This window comes from Pelophylax lessonae (assembly GCF_965119305.1).
Source record: "Pelophylax lessonae genome assembly, chromosome: 1".
Lineage (NCBI taxonomy): Eukaryota > Metazoa > Chordata > Amphibia > Anura > Ranidae > Pelophylax > Pelophylax lessonae.
Genome location: NC_138768.1, coordinates 224,751,983 through 224,768,693, shown reverse-complemented (window position 1 = coordinate 224,768,693; position 16,711 = coordinate 224,751,983). Strand labels below are relative to the sequence as shown.

Here is a 16,711-nt window from a genome sequence, read left to right as displayed (position 1 = left end):
GTAATGTGGTTTGACCTTATCTTCAAAAGTAGAAAATGCCTGCTTACCCTTAGTTCAGAGAGGTAAGTGCTTCTTTACATGGCTACCTGCAGTGCTGTCTCTCTCCAGATATGTTTTTTTAAGTGGAAGAAAAATGACACAGATGTAGACCAGAGTAGAAAAGCATTGAAAATGGTATAAAATGTTTTCATTATTGCCAAATGTCCCTGATTTTCCCTGAAAATGTTTGTTACTGGAAGCGTTCCTGGTTTGCAGGGCTCACTATCAGGAAAATAGAACCTCCTCATCTAGTCAAAATGGATTCTCATCACCTTGCAGTTTTTGAGTAAATATTTGGTAAACATTCATATTTAGAATACAAGTAAACAATGATATTACAATTATGTAAACACATGAAGGTGGATTACCATGGCTTGTTCACAGAATGCATATATTTTTTACATACATTTGTATTAAAAAAAACTGCGATGGAGAGAGGCAGAGCTGCAGATATTAGATGGACTGTCATAAATAAGCCGTTATGGAAAGATAATTTAGAAAATGCATTCATAATTTTCTGTTTCAATATGTCACCTGAACTCCACACTATCAGGAAGCACAACTCAAATCTGGTTTAATGTTGTGGATATAGACTGAGTATTTTGAGAACATGTGCTGGACACCACAGGAAGCTAGATGAAATCACTCCAAAGTGAGAGATGGTAATGTCAGAGAGATATGTCCATTAAACATATTTTATGCATTCTTTTTAACTGTTAATGCAACCCATTGTGTAGATATCCAAAAGTGTTGAGAATGCTACTGGGCACTGCCATTTTGGATGTAATACCAGCACCCCCAAGCACACTCACAGCTGTCACTCAAGTAACACTCTATATTATTTCCTTTAACTCCTGTAGAACAGATATAATTAGACACTCCCAGAAGAAGAGAGGGCTATGGCATGCAAGGAGAGACAGGGCAGGGCTGGGACGCTGACTAGTAAGATGTTCTAGCAAAGGCACATTGCATGTGAATAAAAAAATTGGAAAGGAAAAACACTGCCAATAAGCCCATGTAATAATTGCTGACAAGGTCTCTTTAGTGTTTAACTGTCCCTATTGAAAGACTTCCACTTTATTTTTTTCAAGTAACAACTCACAATTTGGATTCACCCTAACTTTTAGTTCTGGTGGTGACAATGGTTACTAGGTAAAACATGACAACAGTGCCAACCATTCCTCACACTTTTCCAAAAAAAAGTTTTGGCTTTATACACACTTTAAAGTTGTAGGCATAGTTTATTTACCAACTCCAGCCTAAACTTTTCTTTTCATTTTATATGGAATGGGGAGGGGTTTATACCTTTCTCTGGTTGTTAATGCTATCTGTGTCCCCAAGTGGGGAGTTTTCCAGAGTGATGGGAAATTATAAGGAAATTTCTCCAATTGGAACAGCATAGATTTAACCCTTCCACACTCTATAAAAAACAAATAAATATATATATATATATATATATATATATATATATATATATATACAGTATATATATATATATATATATATATATATATATATACATATATGGCTAGAGGTGAACTCTTCAGGTAACAGGCTGTACATCTTGAGCATTTTCTTGCTTAAAAATCTAGTTATTTTATTATCACGATTTTCAGTTGTTTTGAGATACCTAATAGTTGTATAAGTAAAAGCAGTTATGAATGAATATTTCTCCTTTTGAGTAGGTATTTGATATTCCCTAACCTTATACAATTACAGTGACCCTTTCATCTTTGAAAACGATATAAGAGTTTATGTTCTTAAACAAGGATGTGGTTTGGACTATGTGTTTCAATGGTTTGAGGATGTACAAGAAACTTGGCATGCATATACTTATATCAAATAAAGGTCTGACATTGCAGTACTGTATATCTATACTTCTACAAAGAACAGAGCAGTATCTGTCTGAGGTATGCAGGATCTATTCACAAAGACTCACTATAAAATGTGCATTTTAAATCAAATATGCTCAATTTTTTGCAATATAATGTATTTTTTATTATTTAGAAATATAGAACACGATGAAAATCAATTGTATTATGTTGTAAAGGAATCCAAAGTTATTTAATTATACATTATTACTTGTGTTTAGCAAAACAAATAAATATTTTAATACGTTATTTCTTTCTAACCAGGTAATACAATTCATAAGCACGGCACATGCTCTTCCTGAGTCCCACAAACTACAGAGGTGCATTAGTCATAAGGCTTACGGGAGGAATGTTTGACTATATTGCAAAGCTATATCTCAAGCAGCAGGATCTACACAAAACATAGAAGGTCTACTTACCCGATGGGCTTTTTCAAGGTTGGTCATGATCATGCCCACTTCATCTGCCCTAAACAAAGTAGAACACAGAAAAATGTAACACCTTGACATTTCCCATGCTTTCATTCGAAAATGATCTTATCTATATACTCCAGGTCACTCTGTTTGTATCCCCTGTGTAGAGGAAGGTTTTGGTCACTTGGACTTGGAAAACAATGAAGTAGAAAAACATATAGGAACAGTGTCATATAACTGGTTTGTATAGCATGCCTCAGTCCGAATGAACATTACAATATCATATACATATTATACAATTATACATTTGAAATAATCTTTTTCAATACTATGTTTTATTATGAATTACTCTGTGCCATGCCTGGACATGCTATTCTGCATATTATTTTCTAATCAATGAAGAACAGGGTGCAAAAACATTAATGGGGGACAACCAATGACCTTCAATCAGCTTATTAAAAGAATATCACTGTTTTACCCCTTTAAGTGTCTGTACGTAGCACAATGCTGCTTGTTTTGTGTCTTGTGTTTTAAATAAAGGAATCTTTTTATTTAAAGAATGGAAAAAAATCCTCACCCATAATCATCATTAGAGCAGGACTGGCTAGAAAATCAAGCTTTTAGGAGCAACATTATAAATGAGAGGTCTTCTATATGCATACATCATCCAAATGTGTTTGAAGAATCAATTGGCCAATCTATCAAGCAAATCAATATTTAAAATAAAACGGATTGATTTATTCAATAGATTGGCTCAATCAATCTATTGAATGAATCAATCTACTAAAATCAAATAACCAATCTTTTTAATCAGGCAACCCATAGATCTGCCTTTTCTACCAGCAAACAAGTCAATGTGACTCTGTAATACATTACAAAGGTATATTTATGCCAGTTTCACAAGCAGAAGCTTTATCAGGCTATAATAAACACTCCATAATTTGAGAGGCCAATATTACCAGCCCACTTATTTCTTTCATGTCAAGTGTACTTTAAAGTGTCTCTAAAATCAAAATATTTGTCCTTAATGCATTCTCTGCATTAGGATAAACAATACCCCACTGCTGTCCTACCTCTTCCACCTCCTAACCCTAAACACTTACCTGGCCTTCATGTTACTGATCCAGGGCTGTCTCTGGCTCCAGCACCGCTCCCCCTCACTTCCTGCTTTTACAAGACAAACTGAGGGCAGCAGAGCCATAGGCTGATGCTACTGTCAGTCAAACTCCTGAGAGGTGGGAGTGGGGGCGTAGCCTCACTGGACACACACAGCCCGGATCAGGACCACACTCATATGGATGCCTCCTTAGCATCCAGCTTGCTAAAGGAGGAACCTGAAGGATGGAGGAGCTGGCAAAGTTGGTGTGGACTGCCAGAAAAGGAAAGCAACCTTGCTGTGCAATATTGTTGCACAGAGTAGGTAAGTACAATCTCTTTTTTTATTTAAAGAATAAATGTTGTTACTTTAAGAAGCAGGTAATGAAAGAAATATGGGAGCTGCCAGACTGGATCTACTTATGACAATTCTAGTTACCTGGCTCGCTCTGGCCTAATAACATTTTGAGTCACTGATCTGAAACATACATTGCCTTGAAAAAGTATTAATACCCCTTGAAATTTTCCACATTTTGTCATGTTACAATCAAAAACCTAAATGTATTTTATTGGGATTTTAAGTGGCACATAATTGTGAAGTGGAAGGAAAATGATAAATTATTTTCAAAATTTTTTACAAATAAATATCTGAAAGTGTGGCGTGCATTTGTAGTCAGCGCCCTGAGTCAAAACTTTGTAGAACCACCTTTCCCTGGAATTACAGCTGCAAGCCTTTTTGGGTATGTCTCTACCAGCTTTGCCCATCTAGAGAGTGAAACTTTTACCCATTCTTCTTTGCAAAATCTTTGGGAGTATTTGCATCTCTGTCAGAATGGATAGAGAGTGTATGTGAACAAAAATTTTCAAGTCTTGCTACAGATTCTCAATTAGATTTAGGTCTGGACTTTGACTGGGCCATTCTAACACATGAATATGCTTTGATCTAAACCCTTCCATTGCAGCTCTGGCTGTATGTTTAGGGTCGTAGTCCTGCTAGAAGGTGTACCCCCACCGCCCCAGTCCCAAGTAATTTGCAGACTCCAACAGGTTTTCTTCTTTCTTCTAAGATTGCCCTGTATTTGGCTCCATCCATCTTTCTTTCAACTCTGACCATCTCCCTGCCCCTGCTAAAAAAAAGCATCCCCACAACATGATGCTGCCACCACCATGTTTCACGATGGGGATGGTGTGTTCAGGGTGATGTGCAGTGTTAGTTTTCCGCCACAAATTGCGTTTTGCTTTAAGCCATAAAATGGAATTTTGGTCTCATCTGACCAGAGCAACTTCTTCCACATGTTTGCTGTGTCCCCCACATGGCTTCTTGCACACTGTAAACAGAGATTCCTACGACTTTCTTTCAACAATTGCTTTCTTCTTGCCACTCTTCTATAAAGGCCAGATTTGTAGAATGCATGACTAATAGTTGTCCTGTGGACAGATTCTCCCAACTGAGCTGTAGATCTCTGCAGCTCCTCCAGAGTTACCATGGGCCTCTTGGCTGCTTCTCTGAATAATGCTCTCCTTGCCCGGCCTGTCAGTTTAGGTGGATGGGCATGTCTTGGTAGGTTTGCAGTTGTGCCATACTCTTTCAATTTTGGATGATGGATTGAACAGTGCCCTGTGAGATGTTCAAAGCTTTGGATATTTTCTTTTTTTCCAAATGGATATTTTTTTTATACCCGAACCCTTGCTTGAAACTTCTCCCTGACCTGTCTGGTGTGTTCCTTGGCATTTATGATGCTGTTTGTTCACTAAGGTTCTCTAACAAACCTCTGAGGGCTTCGCAGAACATACTGATATTAAATTACACACAGGTGGACTCTATTTACTAATTAGGTGACTTCTGAATGCAACTGGTTCCACTAGATTTTAGTTAGGGGTTTCAGAGTAAAGGAGGCTGTATACAAATGCACGCCACACTTTTCAGATATTTATTTGTAAAAAAAATTGAAAACCATTTATCATTTTTCTTCCGCTTCACAATCATGTGCCACTTTGTGTTGGTCTAGCACATAAAATCCCAATAAAATACATTTGCTTTTTTGGTTGTAACATGACAAAATTTGGAAAATTTCAAGAGGTATGAGTACTTTTTCAAGGCACTGTATATGCAAGCAAGGGAAGCCAGAAATAATTTTCTGCACACCTATTAAGAACTGATAACTCACAAAACTATAAAGTAAACCTTTACAGACAAAAATAAGAATTCTTTTGCTAACATCGGCGTAAAAATACTGGCTGTCTTGCTGTTATGTTAATCTTTGGGCTTCAATCATTTCAGTCACCAGCCCAACACAAGTATGCAGATCAGCAAAATCAGTGTAAAGTCAGAACTCTGCATGCTTACTGCAGGTCAACAACCTAAAATATTAAAGCCAAAGAGTCAACATGACGGCCAGATAACTAGCTATATCAGAAGGAGAGATCAGACATACTTTTACATCGTAAGTGCTAACGAGCAGGGCCCTCTGATTTCCCCTGTTTTGAATTGTATTGTAACTGAACTGTTTGCCCCTAACGTTGTAAAGTGCTGCACAAACTGTTGGTGCTATATAAATCCTGTATTATAATATTAATGGCAGCCCTCATGTTTTTTCTAATGACAGGTGGGAGATCAGCAAGACAGACGGGAAACAATTATTTGCAGAATGAGATTAGCCATAGCAGTCTGTATATCTTTCTCACGGCAGGTTTCCTTGTACTTAATTTTGCTTAAATCAAAAATGAATTTGACAAACCAGAAGAGGTGTAAACACTGGAGTGCAACCTTGAACCAAGATGTGAGAGCTTGAAAATTGAATGTTTTCTAAGGGTTCCCATAGACATGGGCTAACAGTCACTCAATTAGCCATTTCTGACAAATCAGTTGAAGATCTCATGTCTGTGGGTGGCATACTAAATTTGTCAGCCTGTACCTCAGGGAAAACAGATGATCAATAGCGATGAACCAAATGCAACCAGGTTTGGAGTCCGAACTCCACTGAAATCAATGGAAGCTGAAGGTTCATTGGAAGCAGAAGAGGCAACACAGCATAAAACTATTGTAAATTAAAAAGAAAAGTATTTAATACTGCCAAACAGGCAAAACAAGTCACAAAGAATAACTTTTTGTGACCTTCTATTCAGTAACACACTGTATTGAGTACCAAGTTGAAAAAAGTGCTAACCCAGACTGCAATAATAAAAAAAAAAAAGCCCAAACCACAAACTGTTATGTTGAACAAGAAAGAAAAAAAAATCACATTGACAGAGACATGAGCTAAATTTTCACACAATACCCCGGAGAGAATGCAAACAGTCTGTTTGGGTGCAAGGCAGCAATGTAAAAGGAAGAGATGAGTTGATTTTGTTCCAGAAAAAACTATTATAGTAGGACATTCCAGCCCAGGCAACATCCTTAATATTGCACAAACTCAGTGGCCATTAGGCAAACATTTTTACTTGGCCACTATGTCAGAGGAAGAAATGAGGCATAATTGTGTTTGGATAAAAAAAAATATTTAGGTTTATTATGTCAGAGCCAAGAGCCAGAAATACTGCAGGAATATGCAGCACACCATGTATGTCTAGGCTGCAATGCAAGACGGAGAGGCTCTGATCCTCCTAAAATATAAATTAGAGTATACTTTTTTAGAGCCAGAAAAAATGAATTGATGAGCTGGAAAGTATGCATTACTTTTTGGCTCAGATTCTATGTCAGAGGGAGATCAAGAAGACCTGCTCTGAGATAAGCAAATCACAATGTCTTTTTTTTTTTTAATCTCAGACCGTAGAACTAAACAATTGTAAAAATATACTGGAGATTGCTTGAAGACTTTTTGCTACTCCACTATTCCAGAGGTAGAGAGTAGGCAGATTATGTGTAAAAAAATACAATTTAGAGCTATTTCCTACTTTTGAAGACTGAAAAAATTAAACAGTTTTGAAGGACATCATTTAGGCTTTCATTGGATAGACATTTTATTTTATTGCAATTTTTAGCCGGAGAGAGAAATCAGATTGCACCTTGAAATCAAAAATTGATGTCTCCTTTTAAAAACTAAAGATGGAAAAAATGTGACAGCTTTGCAGTTCAGGTATTAAGCATTAACTTCTGAGTGATTGATCATGCAAATTGCATCTTTAAACCAAAAAAATTTTTGTCTATTTTGAAAAATGCGGATGGAAAAATCAAACATCTTTTCTACAAAGCTAGTAAGCCTTTTTGACAAGTCACCATTTCTGAGGGTATCAGGTAGTATAATCCATCTGATTTTAAATTAAAAATTTGTTTGTTGTACTAATACTATTCAATTCAGGCTAATTTTTTGGAATTCTTGTTTTTCCTAACATCTGTTTTTTAGACATTGTAAAATGCTTGGTTTTCAACAGTGTTAATTGGTTGATCGGTTTGTCAGCATGTTCGCTCCCACTGCTAAGATTAAAAATCATCTGTAATTTAAAAAAAAAAAAATAGTTTGTTGTTTGAACACTGAAGTTGGAAAATAATATACAGGTTTGCATCACAACAATCCAGCCTGTGGGGACAGGCTACAATTTCCGAGCAGGCAAACAATTCGTTTTTTTTTGGACACTAAGGATGGAAATAGCATATAGGTTTGCACCACAGATAAAAAGCCTGTTTTGTGCAATTTCTGAACAATTGTAGTATCCTTTAAAAAAACAAAAAAAACAATTAGCTGTTTTTTTGGATGCTAATGGTGGAATAAGCAGACAACTTAACATAGCTCGCAATGCAACACAAGCTGGTGTGGACAATCTACAAATGTGGAGGTATAGAGCAGGCAGGCTTTTTACATCAGGAAATTTTTTTATCATTGTCTTAGTTTTGGAGAGTGAGGATGGAAACAGCATACATCTGTGTAACACAACCTTCATTGTCAAGACTGCAAGGGGAGGGAGAGAGTAACCAGATTGAAATTTTCCCTAAATAAAATGGCTTTTTCTTCATAGAGTGAAGAAGGAAAAAATTGACAGATGTGGTGCGCAGGTTTCAGGCTATCTACTATTTGTCAGAGAGAGAACAAGCAGATTACATCATTAGGATAAAACATTTTTTTCAAGCAGATGAAAAAAGTCCTTGCCAGCGCAGCTTTTAAGCTTTTTCTTGAGTGGCCATTATTTATAAGGGACAGAGTGGGCAGATTTAACTTTAAATAATTGCATTAGACTATTTAATTGCAGATATGCAAAAAATAAACAAAAAAGTGAGATTTTTAAGGTGCAAATAGCAGGAATGGACCACATATAAATAAAATCATCACAATTTATTCAGTATACATATAAAAATGATAAAAAAAAACATACTACTGTGTAAGGTATGACTTAACAGGTCTCAATTACCAGTTCACATCCAGTAAAGTTCTATAAATACATTGCGCCCTCTACTCTTCCCAGATAGGAATCATAAACAGAAAATTATGATCTTGATGTGATTCTCAATGCTAGTGCTTCATCGGGAGTGGTGTCAATACTAATAATAAAGAAAATTTTAATTAATTATTATACAAAATATAGGGATAAAATGAAAAGGACCTATTACATTATAGGGTCTTCCATACTAGCATGCTGACGACTTCTGTGTACATATCATCTGTAAGTAACAATATGCTGTGGCTAATTTAAATGTAATAGTGATAAACTGTAATAAGTCTTTTTCATTTTATACCTTTATTTTCTAAATTTAATGACATTTTTCTTTATTGTTAGCACTGAAACCTATAATGATGACGCACTAACCGTGAAACGCGTTGAGATTTCATATCCGAACCCTAATTGTCAGTCTATGATCTATCTTCATTCCTCTATGTCAGGGCTTACCAAACTTTTTGGGCCGAGAACCACTTCTGAATACAGTTATTTTTCGGGACCCACTTCCTTTTAATTGAATATTGTAAAGCACTACAGAATTTGTTGGCGCTATATAAATGCAAATAATAATAATGCATATTTTAAAGGAAGGGGGATGTTAAATAAAAATATCAATTTACTACTTTTCAATTTAGTAAACTGCTACGTCCTCTCATTTCTCATCATCACCCCTGAAAGTGAGCAGCATTACACCTGCTGAAATAATTATATATTAGTAACAAATCAGTTTAATTGACTGAAATTAACCCGGCAAAGTTCCTTTTGCGGGAAGTGAATGCTGGTATAGGGCACCTACACCTGCTGCAAAGCAGACAGAATTTAATTATACTTTAACTTGGACCCATTCATGTGTGTACTGACTTGGCTGGGCTATTACTGCATTCTGGGAGAAAGAAGAAGACCTGGGGTGACCATGCCTGCCAAACTAATTTTGTACCTGCTGCATTCATCAGACTGGCACTGTGTAGCCCTGGTACCTGTAGCGCTGTCTGAATTATATATAATAGTTACAGGCACGAAAAGGAGAGGTGATGCCATGGTCATGGTGATAATTAATACAAGGTGAGTAAGTCACACTTTATAGTCATTATAAGAAGGAGGTTGGCAAATGACACCGGGTGCCAGAGGTATGAGAAAGAAGGAGACGTGGCATGAAGAAGGAAGGAAACAAGGCATGAAGAAAAGGAGGCATAGTATGATGAAGGAAGTCAAACAAGGCAAGAAGAAGGAGGCTCAGGCATCATGCCATGCCTCCCTCTTCATGTCTTGTCTCCTTCTGCATGCCATGCCGCATGGCATGAAGAAGGAGGCCATGGCATGAAGAAGGAGACAAGGCATGATGAAGAAGGAGGCATGGCATCAACAGGCGGTGGCTTGGCTACCTAGGTAGAGCTGTTGAAGGGAATAGGGTGACCCATCTTAGGTTACCTGTGTGTTCTTCACGTCTGCACAATCACATGCTGGTCCCATCCGTCCCCACCTCTCATCAAGCATGTGGAAGGATACTGATTCCAGGCAGGGGACTCCGAATGACACGATAGCTGCAGGTGTCAGAGTACAGTGGCGCGCTGTTCAGCCAATCGCGTCATGGCTCCTCCTGTCATAGGCAGAGTGCAATATTACTGACTCCGCCTGTGACAGGAGGAGCCAAACTTTACAGAATGGAAGCAGCGATGCCACTCGGTTCTTAGCTGACAGAGTTCACTGACGGGTTCAATGACAGCTAACAATTGCAGCCGGGATATGAGGCTGCGCTTGCGGGTGTTAGTGAGCCGCAGGCATAATGTGGGAGGCTCCCGCACCTCGTGGGAGACTTGGGATGCCTGGATACCTGGGCAGCTCTGGCTCAAAACCTGCTGGCGACCCACTGAATTGCAGCTTGCGACCCACCACTGGGTCACGACCCACAGTTTGGGAACTCCTGCTCTATGTGATAAACGGAGGACATGTGATATATTTATGGAACTTTACTGCATATGAAATGGTGTCTGAGACCTGTTAAGTCATGCCTAATGCAGTAATGTTTTTTATACCATTTTTTATTTTTGCTAAATAAAATGTTATGATTTTATTTATGTGTTGCCCATTCCTGTGATTTCCCCCATAAAAATCCCACTTCTTTGTTTATTTTTGCTGTGGTCTTATGGGGATGTGGGGCAGGGTGCAGCCCTTTGGATTTTTTTGCAGATACGCTATAAATATTGTACAGATTTCAGATAAAAAAATCTCTTAATGGGAAGCATTGAACTGTATTTAGGTGCACACCAATAATGTTAATTGTACATCTTCCTAGAACCGAATCTTAACTTTTTTGAAACTATGCAAATATGCTTTTAGGACACACTAAATTACTATTTCACAGATGTGATGCACAACGAGCCAGTATAGGATACAGAGAGATGTTCTATTTCAAATAGCAATAATCATACTGGCATTTTTCTGACACATAATCTAGAAATCATTCAGATTTTCTGCATAGCAGTAGTTCTCATCCAAGGCAAATCAAAAGGAAGAGAGACATCTGTAAATCCAAACAATACATTTTATTCTCCCTGTGAAAAAAGGAGAAAAATGTTTTGAAGAAATATCAGCACATATTTCAAGTAAGTTATATAGGCCCGATTTTCAGTAGCAAAGAGTGAGACTTAGTAATTTTTATTTGAGAAATCACTGTTAAGCCACACTTCTTTAAAGAGTATGTATTGCATATTTCACAACTCAGGAGCAAGGAGAGGAAACAAAGTGTTGTTCATGATACACTGCAATTCAACAAAAAAGATAATGGTCAATGCAGTATTTACCAAGCCCAACAATATATACCTTCATATAAGAAATGTTGTAAAAATTAGATTTCAGGTATTATATGTGGCAAAGCACCGTAACTCAACACACATATTTATGGAGAAGAGATTATCCACAGTGACCAAAATTTCTAGATTTTGCTCTAGTGTCACTTAGCAGTAGGAAAATTGGGTTTTGGGTGTTGGTGGTGCCCAAACACAATACCCTGACAAACTTCTTCCTGCAGAGCACAGGGTGTACCCAGCTTTAACAAACATTCTCTGTATTTGCAACTGTCACACAGCTGCAAAAAAAAAAAAAAGGGTTTTGGGTGGGTGGTGGTACCAAAACACCATAACCCAAAATAATAATTATTCCTGCAGAAAAAATGATGGACTCTTTTAGAGCCCATTCACACTGCCGCGACTTGTCAGGCGACTTGTCAGCCTGACAAGTCACAGTCGGTCGCGGTTCATTTAGTAGTACAGGACCCGTTCTAATAGGTCGCTCCACAAGTCGCTCCAACTTAGAAAAAGGCGGTGCACGCGACTTCACAGGTCGCCCCCCGAAGTCGAGTCGCCTCAGTGTGAACCGGCTCTTAAACAAAATGTACAGCATTTGCAACTATGAAACAGCTGCTAAACAAAATTGATTGCCACATTAAACAACCGTTACAAAGAACAGCCACAGTTCTTTTAGATGGTAATGGTAACAGATCTACAACCATGGCACAAAAAGTTAACAGTAAAAGGAAGAAGGATGTGCTAATGATTACTGGGTGTGCTCAAGGACACCGGAAATGGCAATGGTGACAGCATGTGAGTTTTTTTGTAGCTTGTGGAGGTGAAAGGAGAAACTTAGGATGTTTTTTTGGAAGGGTGGCACAATCCACCCAAAAATTAATGAGCAGAATGCACAGCAGGGGCTTGGTAGCTGCAGCTGATGTCTTTCACAAAGCCTTCAGCAGTACTGAATATATATGTTCAGAGAGCATACTGGCTGCACATTTGCATAATGGGTAAGCTATGGCCAGTGGTCAATCCCTGAAGGGGGTAATCTATTCAAAAGGTCTATCCAACTGATCAACCACCATGTGATGCAGCCACTGCCAATAGGTGGTAAATGAGAACTCTAGGAGCTAGGGCTGAAAGCATTGCTCAAGACTGCTCAGGCAGCCACCACTCCTCCTTTCACCATCTACAGGTTCTGAGACACCTTGTACACGAGACATTCTTTGCTAAACTCTGTAAATGACTTACAAAGGTTTCTCCTTAGCCTATCTTCAAGGTGTTTCATCCTTCACATATACAGGAAGAGCTCTGCAACTTTCCCTTTTAACATAGATCAAGAAGGGAATGTCCCTCTCCTTGATGCCACAAATCTCAGGGTCTTTTTGTAGACTCTGGAGCATGATGAAGCCCATGCAACACAAATTACTTGAGGTGGAGGAAGCTGATTTCTTAGACCTGCTGGGGACAACATTTTCCTGAGCCACCTACCCTCAGCTATGTACTACTCCTGGGGTTTGGGAGGATTGGGAGGCATGAAGCCACCTCTGGGAGACTTTTCTGTGTCATTATCAATTTCAATGCTCCCACGGCAACCATACTCCTCCTCCTGTGCCTCCTGTGGCCTCACATGGATGGTGTCTGAGCAGAGCAGACCTGAAATGTATGGAAGTCCTGTAAGGTCATGGGATGGCAGAACAAACTTGAGCAGTGTGTCCTGCCCTGCATCCTTCCTGGCTGCCAACAGAGTCACCCAGCGATATATAGTGTCGGCCATACTTTATGGAACACATGTCCCTGGTCATGTAGACATTGCTACAGCAACATGGAAACATTACCTTACGAGGTAGTGAAGGGCAAGGTGAAAGAAATGGTGGTCAAGGACCCACCACTGTGGAACAGCACAGGCTGACATTTTCCAAAAAGGGGCAGAATCCATCAGTTGGAAAGGTAGGAATTGTAAAGGCATAATTTTTGCCAAAATTGGCATTTAAATGCTGAGCCGGTGAATGGCTGGGGGTATTTTTTATTTTTTTTGCTCTAGCAGCTGAGGCAGCAAAACTTACCTACACAATGATGCAGCTGGTGGAGTTGTCAGAATCAAAGCAAGATTGCACTCTGTGCTCACCCCTATTCTGCATATCCCTGTGCAGATCCTCTTCCCCATTAGAGGAGCCATAAGGTAGACCTTTGATACCCCTTGATATACCATCATCCCTATAGGTGGAGGCTGCTGAAAAGGAATCAGGTATAATGGGGTAGAGGTGTAAAGGGAGAAGGTAGAAGGTGGAGGTGGAAAAGCATAGCCCTTTTCCTAATTACTTAACTGTACTGTATAAAGCACTAAGCAGTAGTAGCACACTACACTACACTAAAGCCTGGTACAAAATATTGTTTTTTTTTGGTTGAACAGAAAAAAACTGTCCGCTCCCCTACTAAGCTGTTGTGTTCTGACAGGGGGATGCCCCCTTCCCTGCCAGAACACTCCGGTCAGCACTCTCAGCCAATGGGAAATGGCCAGCTTCTGTCAGACCAGCTGGCATACACATGAGCTGAATGTTTTTTATTGAACTGGCCGATGTTGGCCGGCATTGGGCTCCTGTGTACGCGGCTTTGGCAACTCATTCTGTCTAAAAGCACTGTCAGTTGTTCCTCATTCACTATCTCCAACACACTGACAAAAGACTGCTGAGAAAGGGTTTGTGCTGCAACCTACATTGTAAGCATTATGGGCATAGTACCTGACCAAAAGTCAGTTGCATGACCTTGGGCAATGATAGCTCCAGTAATACATTACCAAATGTTTGTTGGAAAATTCCAGTTGAACGTGTCAAAAGTTTAGATCAGATCCAAACTCCCAAACAGCGAATGTTTAGTTTGGACTAATTGATCAAGTATATTTGAAAATGTATTATAAAGACAATAGCAAAAGTGGAAAACCTTCATGGTTTGAAACTTGGGACCCCAAACATTTTTCATAAACATTTCTGCCCATATTACATACAATAATGCATATTTCATGTTTACTGATGCATGCAGAATCTTAACACTTTAATTTCTGGCTCAGTCAATGAATAGTCTAGGGGTTGTTGTTTTTTTGTTGATTTATTTTAGATGGGGATGGGAGAAGGGATGAGTGGGATACTCCAACACTTGAACTATTCACAATGCTGAGGACTTATATCTGAGAATGCGGCAAGGCCGTAGCTTCATCCAGCCACTAGATGAATCTGAAGTAATGTTTTTTAGCTCTTATCTTCAGGGCACCCGCCTAGTACCCCCTTTCTATCCACCAGCTGACACCCGTCCTCTGACTACTCTACTCCGGAGTGACCCCCTTCCTGGTCAGGCCCTTAGAAACGATCCCCTGTACTCATGATACTGCTTTTCAGGTTCTACAGTGTCTCAACTCCTCCTAGTCATCTCTCCTGGACCTTTGGGTTCAGCTCCACACTTCTGGCTCACCAGGCTTACTGCCTGTGACCATACACCAACCACTGCAGAAGAGGAGGCCGCCGCCACCTGCCTTCTGGGACTCTGCTCACCAGCCAAAGACCCTGAGCACATGTGCCCTTGGCTTTTATACTACATTCCACAATACACCGAGAGAGCAGTCTGTGCCAATCACTGGGGCTGTATCAAAGCCTAGCCTGTGTGCCCATTGATCAGGTTTCCTCCACTATGCAATGTGCCTCCCCATTGGATAAGTGGGGACACTCCCTCAGACCACATGAATCACACACTGAGCACATTGAACAGACCTAACTCACAGATCCTGCTCTCTGTTAAGCAGAGTGCAATATAGAATTTACCTGCTGCTCCTCTGATAGGCAGACAGAGCCAGAGGAATTGCTACTAATATGAAACAATAATCTTCATTCAGTTACAGTGCAAATGTTAATGCAGTGTGAAATAGTTAAGGCTCTGTACACAGGTGGGTACAACTTATTATATATTTGTGAATGTGTCTAACAGTCTATTTATGTGAGGCATCTTGTATCTTAGGTTAGTGGCTGTTTATATCATCTTACCATAAAACGTTGCTGTGGGTAGAATTTAACTATAAAAATAATAAATATAAAGACAAATAAAATGTTACATTACAGTATTGCTAATTGCAGTTTCAAAAGCTGAAACTTACTGTAACTCTGCAACGTGTTTTGTGATTTTTACCAGATGTAGAAGTGTGCCAGTCTTCTGAAACTTCGGGTCGGGTTATCATGTCATGGTTTAAAGAAAACTGTTGCAAACAGTTTTACTGTACTAGTCAGGCTTATGAATTGCCAGGCTGGACTTACTCTGTGTGTAAAGGGTAAAGATATTGATATATGGGGCCATGAAGGGGGCACTGCTATACCTGTAATAACTTAGCAGGGCAGACAGGTTACTTTGATGCACAATTTCCACCAACCTGTATTGATATAAATGGTGCTTATTTGTCCAAGGAAAGAATCACAAGCAAAAAAATGTATGGCCAGTAGGTGTTTCTTAAACAAAAATGACTGTGCCATGCAGAGGAAAAGCAGACATACACAAGCTGTTGCTTATAGGTGACAGTCTATACTGCTCTAATCCCTTTTCTATAAACTGCAGTCCCCACCTTAAAACCCAACTGGGCCCACTGCCTTATGCAAATGAAACAGGCATGTCAAGGCCAATTAGGAGAGCACCACTTCTCATGCGCTTAGGGTTTATACTTGTACAGCATTTTACTAGCTTAGCTACTGAATGTGGGACTTTTTGCCTATACTGTTAATATAGACCAGATCACAAGGATAGTATTTTTTTTCCCTGTAAATGTAGGAACTTTACCTGTATAACAAAGCAAGGTTGGTAAACCATTTCCGCACTAGGTCCACTGTGCAAGTCAGCGCTCCTCTTTGCAATCTACAATCAGAGCTATTTTGAATATTGGTCATGCTGCTGCCTTCAGTCGCCTGGCTACCTTGCCTGCACTAGAGAAGTACTTCACTTAAAGAAATATATTATCAGAATAGAAGAAGAAACCTCAAATAGTTACCCATCTGGATAGAGATACCAATCGCAAAGCCCAAGTCCCAAATCTCCATATTAGCAAATGCTACCTTACTCACAAACACCTTACACAGCATGTTCACCTGAAATCCTCTTCCAC

At 39.2% G+C, this 16,711-nt stretch overlaps 1 protein-coding gene across 5 annotated transcripts in view; it reads right to left on the bottom strand.

The window, feature by feature from the left end:
• The window catches only part of CUX2 (cut like homeobox 2), a 711,333-nt gene that overhangs the window by 79,826 nt on the left and 614,796 nt on the right, over positions 1–16,711 (bottom strand). For all 5 annotated transcript variants that reach the window (XM_082244161.1, XM_082244162.1, XM_082244165.1 and 2 more), the window contains one exon: positions 2,330–2,378. In XM_082244161.1, the coding sequence (XP_082100287.1) occupies positions 2,330–2,378 (49 nt within the window). The remainder of the gene's footprint in view (positions 1–2,329; positions 2,379–16,711) is intronic.